General features: G+C 45.8%; 1 protein-coding gene across 2 annotated transcripts in view; it reads right to left on the bottom strand.

The window, feature by feature from the left end:
- LARS2 (leucyl-tRNA synthetase 2, mitochondrial) overlaps positions 1-13,818 on the bottom strand; it is a 104,862-nt gene that overhangs the window by 64,923 nt on the left and 26,121 nt on the right. For both annotated transcript variants that reach the window (XM_058678572.1, XM_058678573.1), the window contains exons 4-5: positions 10,889-10,980; positions 9,249-9,309 (exon numbers count right to left, since the gene is read on the bottom strand). In XM_058678572.1, coding sequence (XP_058534555.1) covers positions 9,249-9,309; positions 10,889-10,980 — 153 coding nt within the window. The remainder of the gene's footprint in view (positions 1-9,248; positions 9,310-10,888; positions 10,981-13,818) is intronic.

Here is a 13,818-nt window from a genome sequence, read left to right as displayed (position 1 = left end):
TGTGAATAATGTTATAAGCAGCTGCATGGCCCTGGGCAGAAAGAGGTTTGGAGATGAAAGTATAAAAGTCGAAGCAGGTCTAAGGGACGGAGCAGCATGGTTAGCACACAAGGACAGAGAAAGGGGCGTGGCCAGCGCATCACAAGCCAATCTGTCCAGTCAGTTGGTTGTTGCTGTGCTTGGAATCTCATCATGACGTTCACCATTTTTTAAAATTCTTTTCTGCACTGAGAAATTTTCCACCTTTGATTTTTCATACTCTGAAGCTTTCTATTCCCGTTTCTTTTAATGTGGTAAAATACTTACAGATTTTGCCGACTTAACCATTTTTAAGGATACAGTTCAGTAGTATTGAGTACATTCAAACTGCAACGATAGCATAATCACCATTTATTCCAAGAGCTCTCTGCATCTTGCAAAACTGAAACTCTACCTATTGAATAATAAATTTCTCATTTTCTCCTTTTTCTATCCCCTAGCAACCACTAGCAACCAACATTCTGGTTGGGGTTTTTTGTGTGTTTTTTTGCCTTTTTTTTTTTCATCTGTATGATTTACACTTATCTAGGTACCTCACATGAGTCAATTCAGACAGCATTCATTTCTTGTGATTGGTTTATTTTACTTAGCAAATTTTCTTTAAAATTAGTTCAGGTTGGGCACCGCATCCTGGTAATGGCAGGTTAAGCCACTGCCTGCGATGCCAATATCTCATGTGAGTGCCACTTTGCGTCCTGGCTGCCCCACTTCCCCTCTAGCTCCCTGCTCATGTCCCTGAGAGAGCAGCAGAAACTGGCCACAGTTCTTGGGCCCCGGTACCCACTAGAGAGACCTAGCTGAAGCTCCAGAGTTCCCGGACTCCTGGCAGAGACCTGGTCAATGTAGCCACTTGTGGGGTGAACCAGTGGGTAGAAAACCTCCCTTCCTCTAACACCGACTTTTAAATAAATAAGTAAATATATAAATACTTGAAAATACATATATATATGAAAAATATGATAGCTCTAAAGAAGGTTAAGAAATCAGAAAATATGGGCCTGGTACAGTAGCCTAGTGGCTAAAATCCTCACCTTGCATGTGCTGAGGCCCCATGTGGGCACCAGTTCGTGTCCCAGCTGCTCCATTTCCCATCCAGCTCCCTGCTTGTGGCCTGGGAAAGCAGTCAAGGACGACCCAAAGCCTTGGGACCCTGCGCGCACGTGGAAGACCCAGAAAAGGCTCTGGGCTCCTGGCTTCAGATCAGCTCAGCTCTGGCTGTTGCAGCCACTTGGGGAGTGAATCAACAGACAGAAGATCTTCCTCTTTGTCTCTCCTTCTTTCTATATATCTGACTTTCTAATAGAAATAAACAAATCTTTTTAAAACTTCAGGAAATATGTATCCACCAACTCTTCTTTTTCAAGCTTGTTTGGTTATTTGAGATCCCTTAGGATTCCATAAGAGACTTAGAATACTCTTGGGGTTTTGATGGGGAATGCATGGAATTTGTGGATCCCCCTGAACCACTGGACTCCAGCCATATGGAAGATTGCAGGTTCTGTGGTCTGACGTTGCATGCATGTGTCAGAAATGGGCCTCCCCATTGGCTTAGACAGAACAGTGGATGGGACACCCAGATGTACATGCAGGATTTGGCAGGCCACTGGAGTCTGCAGAGGACATCTGGTACCACAGAAAAGGATGGAGGGCAGAACAAATTGGTCAACTACCGCAGCCAAGCGTTGACAGCAAATATCTGGGCAAATGGAGACTATGTCAGTCAATGGATCTTGGAAATATTTCCTCATTCTTGGAGTGGTGAGATCAACAGTTTTTCAGAACTATTGAAACCACTTGAGCAGAACCCTTGGTGCATGCTCCACATTGGGAACCCTGGACTGACACTGGATAACATCCCCAGGTATTGAGGCGGTTGAGAGGCTGGGTATGGTTTCTTCCCTTATCTCTCCCTTTCCCCCTAACACAGGAAGAAGAAAAAGAAAATTTGGAGACGAAGGTTTCACCCACTTCCCCTAACTCTCGACCCTTCCTAGCCTAATCAACTACGTAAACATCATCAAAAATAATTCTTTTTAAGGTGGTAAAGGTTATGCTATTTGCATGTGACCACAAATAAAAACATCACCTAGGGGAAAAAAAAACCCTCTCACAAAAGTAAAACTGTATTGGCAACAAGGGAGCTGGGGCCTTAGTTTAATGGTTAAACATGAGTTTGTACCTGGGTCCCATTCCTGGGTCCAGCCTCCTGCTAATGCAGATCTAGGAGGTAGTGGCAAAGTCTCAGGTAGTTGGGCTCCTTTCTCACACATGGGAGACCTACAGGGAGCTGCCAGCTCCCAGCTTCAGCCTGGCCTTACTCAGGCACTACGGTATTTAGGGAGTAACCCAGCAGACAAAAGCTCTTCAACTCTCTCTCTCTCTCTCAAATAAAAACTACAAAGAAGGAAAATAAGACAGCAATGATCATAAACATGTAAATATTGGGTACATGTAATGAGAATTGGGGTTCTAACAGAAAGAGATGGCCCAGCATTGTGACACCATGGGCTAGGAGGCTGCCTACAACACTGGAACCCCATATCAGAGCTTAGGTTTGAGTCCTGGCTGCTCCACTTCTGATCCAGCTCCCACTAACATGCCTGGGAAGGCAGGGGAAGACTGCCCAAGTAGTTGGGCTTCTGCCACCCATGTGGGAGAGCTGCATAGAATTCTTAGCTTCTGCCTATGGCAGCCCAAGCCTGAATCTGCAAGAGTACCGTCTGCTTTCACAAATGTCATTTGCATTATTCATTAAACATTAGTTCATATTGGGGAGGACTGTGGATGGGTCTGTACTTTATTACGCAAAAATACTTGGGAGCAAGATTGTTCCTAAGATATCCTTTTTCTGAAAAGAGAAACAATAGAACAGACGTAACTGAATTAAAAACTGAGAATTGAGGGTACTGGGGCCCAGAAATCCATGTTTCACCAAGCTCTCTTGAATTCTGATGCTTGCCAAAAGTTGAGAACCATTGGGATAAGCAATCAGCCTTACTCCATAGGGTAACAATCTTTGAGACCACAGAGGTGCTGCTTCCCGACATACTTAGAGCTCACATAGCCATGCATCCCTAGTTTGCAGTTCTATCAAAGGCTACAAATGGCCGATGTACAAGGTGTTCTTGTTTTCTAAGAACTTTGAGGAATGGGAGCATTGTTCCCCATCACAGAAAGCATTGCCTTGGAAGCTCAGAGGGGCGCCATGGGTTAATTAACGCCAAGCCTCATTATCACCAAGAACCAGGCTTCCCACGTGGACCAAGACCCAGTCTGTTGCAAGCATTTAGCAAGCATCCAGTCAAGCAATTCTATGCCATGAGGCCGAGGGGCACTCCTGGATAGGGTCACCCCACAAGTGTTTACAACTCCTGCCTGGGACTTGGGAGGAAAGAAATGACTCCCGTGAACAGTAACATCACCGGGGAGCCCCAGGACACTTCCTTTGGATGTCCCAGAAGGTATCCCTGGCTGAGGCCTCACCTGGGAGGCAGGGAGCAGGCTTGGGTCTACATGAGGCCCACAGCACTCCTGCACTGACCCTTTATCCTGGGTGGCAACCTTCCCAAGAAGGTCAGCTGCCAAGTCAGTGTGGCTCAAACAAAGGTACAGCCTGGTGTCCCTCCCAGCTGCCAGGCCCAACTACAGGACCATGTGTGGAGTGAAAGGTTAATTCCCTGATTCAGAGAGAAGCGGGAACCTGGAGCCCAAAATATGCCAGACAGACGGCTTCACCTCTGCCGGGACTGCAGAAAGGCTTTGGAGAGTCAAGCACTCCAAGGCTTGTTATACGTTGTCACGGCAACCTTCGCTCCCAGCTCTCATCACGGCAATCTTCTGGACCCTGTTTTGATTTACAGGCACTCGTTTGCCTCCTGAGTTCTTTTTTGTTTCAGGCTGTTTTTCAAATTCTTTGAAAATTAAAAAAACAAACAACAATAACAACACACCTAAACATTCAAAAAGATAGCCTTCATTATTCTGAAGGTTCCACTGTTTTTCCTCCATTGCTCCTCTGCCTGGAGTGCCAATGCAGCCAGGGCCTTGAAGCAACGATCACTGTCACTCTGTCTTTCAAAATACAGTCCAGCAGGAAGGAAGGACACTGTGTGTGTGTGTGTGTGTGTGTGTGTGTGTTTCTTTCTCTCTCTCTTTTTTTTTTTTTTTTTTTTTTGATGGAAAGAATGTTTTGTGCTCAAACCGTGGGAACAAACCCGAGGGTGGGAAAGAAAAGGCTTTAAAAAAAAATGGCAGCAGGAAGTAGAGGCAAGCACGCTCCTGGTCTCCAAAGGTACTTCTAATATGAGCAGGAAGAGGTGCAAAGGAGCACAGCATGAAGTTAGCACTGTCCTCACTATGAGCTGTGTTTGATGTGATAGTGGAACTGAGAGACAGACAGACAACATCCTTCATATCTGAGTGACAGATGCCCGATCGGGGAGAAACAGCAGCTAGATCTGTCCTGGGGGTTGGATCGCCAGGAACCCTTCAGCAGCCATCCCGTTTTTCACAGGCTGTAAGACACGGATGGACAAAACTTGGAAGAATTCAAAGTTACCAAAAGCTCTGTCCAGGTAACGACTCTGGTACAGCTCAGCTCTACTGCACTGCCAACCACGTCAGTTCACCCAGCACCCCCTCTACCACTCCACTGTCAGCACACACAGCTGGCAAGCAAGAGCTGGAAGCTGCATTTTGAGTTTGCTTGGTGGACAAATGCCTCAGGGGGCAGTAATTCCTGTATGTCACTGGCCCTGATATGGGCAAACCAGTCACTCATGTTACTGGAAATCAACATGTCCAGAAGATTGGATGTAGACAATAAAGAAGAAATCCCATTCAGGGATTTAAAACTCGGTGAAAAATGAGTACAAATTAAGATGTAAGATCTTCAGGAGCCAATATGATGGCTCAATTGGCTAATCCTCCATTTGCAAATGCTGACATCCCATATGGGCACTGGTTCGTGTCCTGGCTGCTTTACTTCTCATTCAGCTTGCTGCTTGTGACCTGGGACAGCAGTAGAGGACAGTCCAAAGCCCTGGGGCCCTGTACCCATGTGGGAGAAGCTCCTGGTTTTGGATTGGCTCAGCTCTGGCCATTGAGGCCATCTGGGGTGTGAACTAGCAGATAGAAAATCTTTGTCTCTCCTCTCTATGAATCTGCCTTTCCAATAAAAATAAATAAATCTTAAAGAAAAATTTTTGTAGCGCTGTGGCCCAGTGGGTTGAGCCAACACTAGCAACTCCAGCATTCTGTATCAAATGCTGATTTGAGTCTTAGATCCTCCATGCCTGATCTGGATTCCTGTCGATGCACCTGAGAATCAGTGGATGATGGCTCAAGGACTGGAGTCCCTGTGTCCCACATGGGAGATCCCCACAAAGCTCCTGGCTTCAGCCTGACCCAAACCCCTGGCTGATGCAGTCACCCAGAGAATGAGTCAGCGGATGCAAGATGGATCTCTCTCTCTACCACACACACACACACATGCACACACTTTGCCTTTCAATTAAATAAATATATGAATCTTAAAAAGAAAGCTCATCAAAATAGGGATCCAGAAAACAGCCAACTCCTCATTACATCACCAAGGGAAATAAAGGCAGTGGAATTAATCCAAACATCACGGTTGTATGGGTTTGGGGATTTCTCAACAGCACTATGAGCAAACAATAAAGCCTTCCTCTGGCACAGCCTGCAGGGTCTGCTTTGAATCCTACCTGGTTCAGACATTTTACTACTCCTTCTACTTGTCCAAATTTGAGGGGGAACTTCTAGGGACTACCTGAAGTAATGATGCAAGAATTCCTGACAAAAACCAGGCCCCAGAATTGATTTCAATTCAAATTCCTTGCCAAGTCCTGGCCCTGAAGCAGCAGAGGTCCAGAGTGCCAATGAGTAGGTAGGAAGCCAAGCTGGAGCCGTACCTCTCTCATCCGGCCCCAGCACACAATGCAGAAGCTGTCATTTCCCACGAGGCACTCATAGGGCCGTGGCTCGGGGCAGGGTCACACTCGTCACAGCCACCTGCCGACCCAGGAGAGGAGACTGTGGACCTCACCCTCTCATCGGAAAGAAGCTGCCAACTGTGCCGTCAAAAAGGTGCTCCCCAAAACAGCCATACCTCCTCCTCTCTTTGTACAGGCTGCAATTTCATTCCCTTTGGGCTTGTCCCTCAGTAGGCGTTCAGTTGCTTAAATTTCTTACTTTCCTTCCCCCCCCTGAAGATGACAGTGTTGGGAAACAACACTTGAAAAACTGAAATGCAGCACTGTGTTAGAAGATGTTACGTGATGACTTTCGATCCACAGAAATGCACCAAGTCTGGAAGGGCATGTGTATACACACACACACACACATACTCTCTCTCTAATCCAGAAATCAAGCCTTTCATATAAAAAGATGAGAATGTAGCTTAAGAGCTGAAAAGTTCATACACAGCTTCCCAAGAGGCAGGGGGACTGACGCCAGGGCTCAAGTTGTAAAAGTTGTTTTCTCTGAGCCGCTTTTTTTTTATGCTGTACTGCTCACTACCAGCCTACCAACCCGGCGTCTTCAAGGAACCTGGGAAGCTGTCCGCAAAGGAGCTCCATCTGCTGCAACAATAAACGGTTCCTCTATCTCTCATTTGTTCTTCCTCGCCTGCAATGAATAGAGTGTAAAGAGGTAAGCAGAAAATGGCATTTTTGGACAAGAGGGGGTCTAAAATTGCTTCATTTACTCATTAAAGTGACCAACAGAATATAAAGATGGCAGCCAGGGGGGCTTTAGAGGGCTGTGCCAATAATGGAAACAACAGAAGGTGTCGTCAACATGCCAGAAACACCAAGGAACTTCAGCAGATGGGCCTAGGGTGAAGCAAAGTCCCATAAGCCAAATAGCACCTTCCCCTGCTAAGAACTGGCGGGGCATCCTGAGAAGCAGGGCTCTGGCACTTCCACGCCAAAGGGTGGGGCCTGGAGGGGATGGTGGGTTGGGCTGATGCAAAGCCCACATGTTGCACACACGAAGCACCTGAAGCCATCCATCACAGTCGGTCACAGCTGGGGCACCAGATTGAAGAGAAAGATACAGCAGCCTAGCAGATTTCTAGATTCAGATGGAAGTCAATGTCCCAGAATCACAAGTTTCACCTCCCCTCCCCTTGGCCAGCGGGGTCTCTGGGCTGATTGTCTCACTCAGGAAATGCAACACACACACACACACACACACACACACACACACACACACACACGTCCACAGGGCATGCACAAATAAGAACAGAGTACTCCAAACTCTTGGGAGAGGTTTACGCTCGGGAAGCTAAGAAACATGCTGAAGAGCACCTCCGGACTTGTGTTCAAGAAAATTGCTGGTCATGAACCCAGCACAACAGCCTGGCTGCTAAAGTCCTCACCTTGAATGTGCCGGGATCCCATATGGGCACCGGTTCTAATCTCAGAAGCCCCACTTTCCATCCAGCTCCCTGCTTGTGGCCTGGGAAAGCAGTCGAGGACGGCCCAAAGCCTTGGAACCCTGCACTCACATGGGAGCCCTGGGAAGCTCCTGGCTCCTGGCTTCGGAACGGCTCAGCTCCAGCTGTTGTGGCTGCTTGGGGCTTGGGGAGTGAATCAACGAACAAAAGATCTTCCTCTCTGTCTCTCCTCTTCTCTGATTTTCCAATAAAAAATAAATAAATCTTAAAAAAAAAAAAAAAAAACCAGGTACAAATACCTTCACTTTCCCTAGTTCCCTAAATTTAGAGGAATGACTCCAAATAAGTTAAAATAATGTTTCTCCCCTTTCATGCCCATCTCTTTAATTTGATCATTAACCGTATCAATGACGGACTAAAAGAAGCAAACAAGTAAAGGTTGAAAAGTTTTCTTAAATGGATGAAAAACAAGGAAATAGACAAGACACTGGGGAGCTGTCACCATTAATATCAGGCAGTGGGAGGAGACTTCCATTCCTGGGTATTTAAAGTAATTACAAAGCAGATACCACTAAAAATAGATCAGTGATGACACTAGAATAATGCTGCATTATTATAACAGAAACAGGACGTTGTGTGTTAGAACATAAAAAGCACTTGGTTGTCACAAGCCCTCTAAACCACTGAGGAAAGAATTGTTTAAACAATACGAAAACAGAAGTAATTCATGATTTGGTCAAGGTAGAAATTTCTAGGCTTCATACAAGTATGCTAAAATAATTGTAGCTAAGTAAAAAAGTAAACCACAAAAGATCAAGATGGAAATACAAAAGACAGTCTTTCCAAATATTTAGTTGCTGATAATGCCTCACTAAAAACAAAACGCAAGGCAAATGACAGATTGAGAACAAATATTTATAACAAGATAAAACTTACTAAGAGGAGGTAATCCTACCTATGTGGGCAAAAGATATGATTAGATCACTTTCACAAACATCCTTAATTCACTCATTAGACACATAAAACAACTACCATGAACAGTAAGAATATAGGGGCTGGCACTGTGGTGTAGCTAGCTAAGCTGCAGCTTGCAATGTCAGCATCCCACATGGGCACTGGTTCAAGTCCTCACTGCTCCAATTCTGACCCAGCTTCCTGTGCTAATGTGCTAAGCAGCAGAAGATAGCCCAGGTGTTAGGATCCCTACACCCACACTGGAGACTGACATGTATGTCCTGGCTCCTGGCTCAGCCCCAGTCTGGTGGCCATTTACAAAGTGAACCAGCAGATGGAATATTGGTTTCTCCTTCTCTCAGTCCCTCTGTATCTTCCTTTTTTTTCTCCATAGCTCTATCTTTCAAATAAACAAATAAAATCTTAAAAAAAAAAGGGGGGGGGAACATTTGCTGGGGGAGGAGGAGGTTTATTCCAATGCTTTACATAAATGGTCCATGAGCTTATGAGCCAATCATCGAAAGGCAAAACTGACACATAGTCACTCCTATCAAAAAACCCAACAGTCCTCAAAGATTATTAACGAGAGCAAGAGAAGGCCTTGTACAAAGCTTCGGCCACACCTAAATCATAGGCAACCATGAAGTTAAGAAGTGAACTCTTAGAACTTCACCCCACAGAAAACTTTGCTTACAGGTGAATTATCCACTCAGGGTGTTTATTTGTGGAGTGCGGATCCTGCTCTCCTCCTTCCTCCCTCCCTCCCTCCCATCCCATCCCCTGCCATCCCCTGACCTTTCTGAAGACAATGACCTTGCAGGGAGAAGGGCTGACTTACCCTGTCCCAGCTGAACCAGAGGCCCAGTTCATCAAGCTGCTTCCTCATGTGCTTAATGTTACTGCGAAACAAAGGGAACAAAGTTTGGTCTTCAGGGAGGGTTAAAGCCATAAACAAATGACACTCTGTGTAGTCTGTGAAAAGAAACCGGAGAAGTGTAGATGACAAAATACAATCTGTAAGAATCCATGGATATAGGTCAGGCTACAATAAAGCTGGCAAGAGAAAACTAGAGAAACTTAACAACCTTCTCTCTCTTTGACACTCTAATGCAAATATTCCAAGGAAGAATAACTTAGTCAATGACAAAACATCAAAATAAGCATCAAAAACCTTCTTTGATATTTCTTTGACAAGAATACAGTATGGAGCCTGGCATGACAGTCTAGTGGCTAAATTCTTGCCTTGTACCCCCAGGGATCCCAAATGGGCACCAATTCATATTCTGACTGTTCCACTTCCCATCCAACTCCCTGCTTGTGGCTGGGAAAGCAGTCGAGGATGGCTCAAAGCCTTGGGACCCTGCACCCGCGGGGGAGATCTGGAAGAAGCTTCTGGCTCCAGGCTTTGAGCTGGCTCAGCTCCTGCCACTGCGGCCACTTGGGGGGGTGAACCAATGGACAGATCTCTGCCTCTCTTTCTCTCTGTAAATCTGCCTTCTCTTTCTCTCTGTAAATCTGCCTTTCCAGTAAATAAAGAAAGAAAGAAATCTTAAAAACAAACAAACACACAAAAAATAATACAGTATGTTAGGGCAGGCATGAGGGCTCAGCAAGCTAATCCTCAGCCTGCAAATCCTGGGATTGCATAAGGGTACCAATTTATGTCCCGGCTGCTCCACTTCCCATCCAGATCCCTGCTTATGGAATGGGAAAGTAGTGGAGGATGGCCCAAAGCCTTGGGACCCTGCACACACATGGGAAATACAGAAGAAACTCCTGGCTCTCGATCAGCCCAGCTCCAGCCATCACAGCCACTTGGGGAGTGAATCAGCCTCAGGTGAAGATTTTTCTGTCTTTCCTTCTCTCTGTAACTCTACTTTTCCAATAATAATAAACAAAGAATACAGTATGTCAAGTGGCATATTAAGCATGGTGGCATAACATGCTAATCCTCTGTCTATGGTACCAGCACCTCATATGAGTGTTGGTCTGAGTCCTAGCTGTTCTACTTCTGATCCAGTTTCCTGCTGCTAGCCTAGAAAAACAGAAGAGAATGGCTCAAAATCCTTAGGACCCTGCATTCAAGTGGGAGACCCAGAGGAAGTTCTTGACTCCTACTTTTGGATCAGCCTGGCTCTGACCATTCTAACCATTTGGGGAGTGATCAGTGGATGGGAGATCTATCTATGACTCTCCAACTCTGTGTAACTTTTCAAGTAAAAATTATGTGTATATGTGTACATGTGTGTGTGTGTGTGTAAAAGAAAAACACAATATACAAGTATTTTAAAAAATTAATAGAATAAGGAATGAATGCCTTAATTTTCTTTAATATATATTTCCAGGTGTATATTTTGTTCTGCTTTCTATTTCTCATATACAAGTTTTTTTTGTGTTTTTTGTTTTGTTTTGTTTTGTTTTTTGCTTTTTGTCCTGGTTTTTGCATTCAAGTAGTTGAATCTGTGTGCAAATGTGTACCTCTGCGTCCAGCTTCCTGGATGTAGATTTCTCTCGATCGCGGCATTCTCGGCTGGCAACCCGAATGCATCCCAGCCCATGGGATTGATGACCTGGGTGGAAAGAGAAGTGTTAGCCATGGCGAAGCCCTGAAGCCCATACCATATTCCCTCTTGGGCCCCAAAGGGTATTCTCTCATCGTCTTCCTTTTGGATAATTTCAAACTACACATTCAAGAGTCAGCCAAGATGTAAGCAGGGTCCTGAGGGGCTTCCAAAATGTCCACTTGGTGTCAGAAGTCCCCAGTGAAGGAGCTGCTTGCTAAGGCCTCCCAAGGAAGCCCCTAGATCTGCATGGTGATATCCAGCTAAACTTAACCAACATTCACCGTCCCATTCAGTTCATCAGCCTCGAGCACCACCTTTCAAAAGTGCTGATGTCTGTGTGTGTGTCTTTGGTGGGAGGGCTACGTGCATGGATTCTCAGCACTACACAAAGTCCTACAGCACAGCGCTGCCCTAGACATGCATGGGTGACTCTTCACAGTCCCAGCTCTCTCTCTGGGTCGGCTCTCTGCCTCATGACCTGAATGTCTGAGTCCAGCGTTACTCAGCATCCTACATGAGCTTGTCCCAAACTTCAAAGTTCTCCTCTTCTTCTCCCTCTCTATTCCCTCAACAAAAGCAATGCACCTTGAAAGCTTTCTCTCTACTCCTCCCAGAAAGTCCCCTTCCCTCTGCTATAAGGAGCAGGACACCAAGACAGGGAGAAACCAACATGGAAACATATACAAGAATATTTGAAAGCAGACAAGAGTTCACCTTCGGACCAAGCCCTAGGCAGTATTTATACTAATTTCTGGAACTTCCTACACATATTTTTACAAGTAGTCATTAATATTATTGCTAATGATGGCTTTTTCCTGTAAGATATACTTATTCCCTGAAGAACAGAAACTCTCAAAATCTTAAAGCTTAAGGAGACTTCTGAGATCTGTCTTCCACCCAACCCCTGATCTGACAGTACAAGCAGTTGTAGCTCAGCAGGAGTAAGAAGTGATAAGTACTGCCCTTGCACGAGGCCAGGCAGTAAGGCCTTCTTTCTTCAAATGGACGACCAGTTACAGCTGACTGGGCAGTTCCGCCAGCAAGTTCTCTCACCCCAACTTACTGCCAGGAAAAGGAAGCAAGACTTGACACCAGGCCATGGCCTCGGGGGAGAGCCTCAGAAGGCCTAGTTCCTAGCTCTGGGAACTTAGTCCCTGGCCTTCTCTGAAACTGACTCGAATCACAAAGTGATAGGCTCTGCTTTCCAAGCTGGGTTTCTGAAGTCTCTCATGAGTGAGGACTGAACCAGGAGACTCAAGAATTCTAGAAGGCAGCCCAATGTGGCTAGACATCTTCCTATCAAGCTGCTGGCGCGTCAGCTTCATCGGCTGCACATCCTTGGGCTCCTGTTCCTTTGTTTTGAATTTTGATGTAGATGCGCAGGAAGAGGAGTCGGGAGGGAGACAGAAAAGGGAGAGAAAGCTAGTTACCATCCATTGGTTCACTTCCCAAATGCTCTCAATAGCTGGGAGCCAGGAATACAAATCAGGTCTCCTGCATGGGTGGCAGGAACCGAGTCACTTGAGCCATGGCCTGCCGCCTGCCAACGTCTGCAGTAGAAGGAAGCCAGAGTCGGGAGCAGAGCTGAGCGACTGTCCCAGGCGCTGTGCGATGGTACACAGGAGTCCCAACCACCCCAGCACCCAGTCTTCGTTTGGCTTCTCAGTCAGGCAGTTCATGTTCATGCACACGTCTCTGAAATAACGATGAATGCTCAGAGGCAGCTGCTGGTGTCTGAGCCACACGTTTCGCAATGGCACATCTTAGACGAATGAGATGGGTCCTGGGTGGACATCTGGCATAGTGGTTAAGGCAATTTCTTGGGAGGGCCTGCTCCTCGTCCAACTCCAGCCTTCTGCTGAATGTCCACCCTGTGTGGGGGCAGATGACGACCCAAGCATGCGCCATGCATGTGGAAGAGCTGGATTGATTGCGCTGCTCCTGGCTACAGCCTAGCTCAGTCCCAGGCACTGTAGGTATTTGGGAAGTCAATCAGTAGCTCTCTCTTTTTTTTTTTCTCTCTCTCTAAAATAATAGTTTCAAAAAAGAGAGCAGTCTTGCTTTTTTTCTCATATACGACCATTTCTCCGAGTATCACTGGGGAATACAGAAAAATCTTCAGAGGAAAATAAGATTCACCCATAATTTTATCACAAACTCATACAGAGTTAGTTAAATGTGGCATTTCTATCCAGTTATTAAGAATTGAGATCATACTATTTGTGTATATATATTTTTCAATCTCTTTTTCACTCTACATTGTATCAATGCATCTTCTTGGTGAGTGTTTGAATGGTCTCTTATAGTTATATTTAACTTTTCCTAAAAGTTGTTCCCATTTTCACTAGCACACACACACACACACACACACACACACACACAGCTGTGAATTACATTTCTAGGTGCAATTTTTTGTGCATCCATCTAACATTTCCTTGGGGAAATTTTCTAGAAGCAGAACTGTTACATTAAAAGGGTATGAAAACCTTTAAGAATTTTGACAGATACAACCAAATGGCACCTCCAGGACAGCTTAACAAATCACACTTCCACCTTCATGCCCAGGGCAGGCCCTGTCTCTCCACAGGGCCCTTGGGTCCTCCCATTGGCCTCTCACCAGCCACTTCCGTCTCAAGTCTCACAAGCACTTTCAAGGCAAAATGTCCCCAGCTGTACTCCTCTTGCAATCCCAGTCACCAGCCATATTCTCATCCACAGCCCTGACGTAGCAGGCAACTGCAGGGTGAACAGGCATACCCCTTCCAGTGCCTGGAACCTCCTGCTGTAGAGCTGTACTTACGTTATGTATATGATTCCAACTGGGCTTTTATCATCTGGTGGAAT

Source organism: Ochotona princeps, chromosome 21 (genome assembly GCF_030435755.1).
Source record: "Ochotona princeps isolate mOchPri1 chromosome 21, mOchPri1.hap1, whole genome shotgun sequence".
NCBI classification, from domain to species: Eukaryota; Metazoa; Chordata; class Mammalia; order Lagomorpha; family Ochotonidae; genus Ochotona; species Ochotona princeps.
The sequence above is the reverse complement of the archived record's forward strand: the minus strand, read 5'-3'. Positions and strand labels throughout refer to the sequence as shown.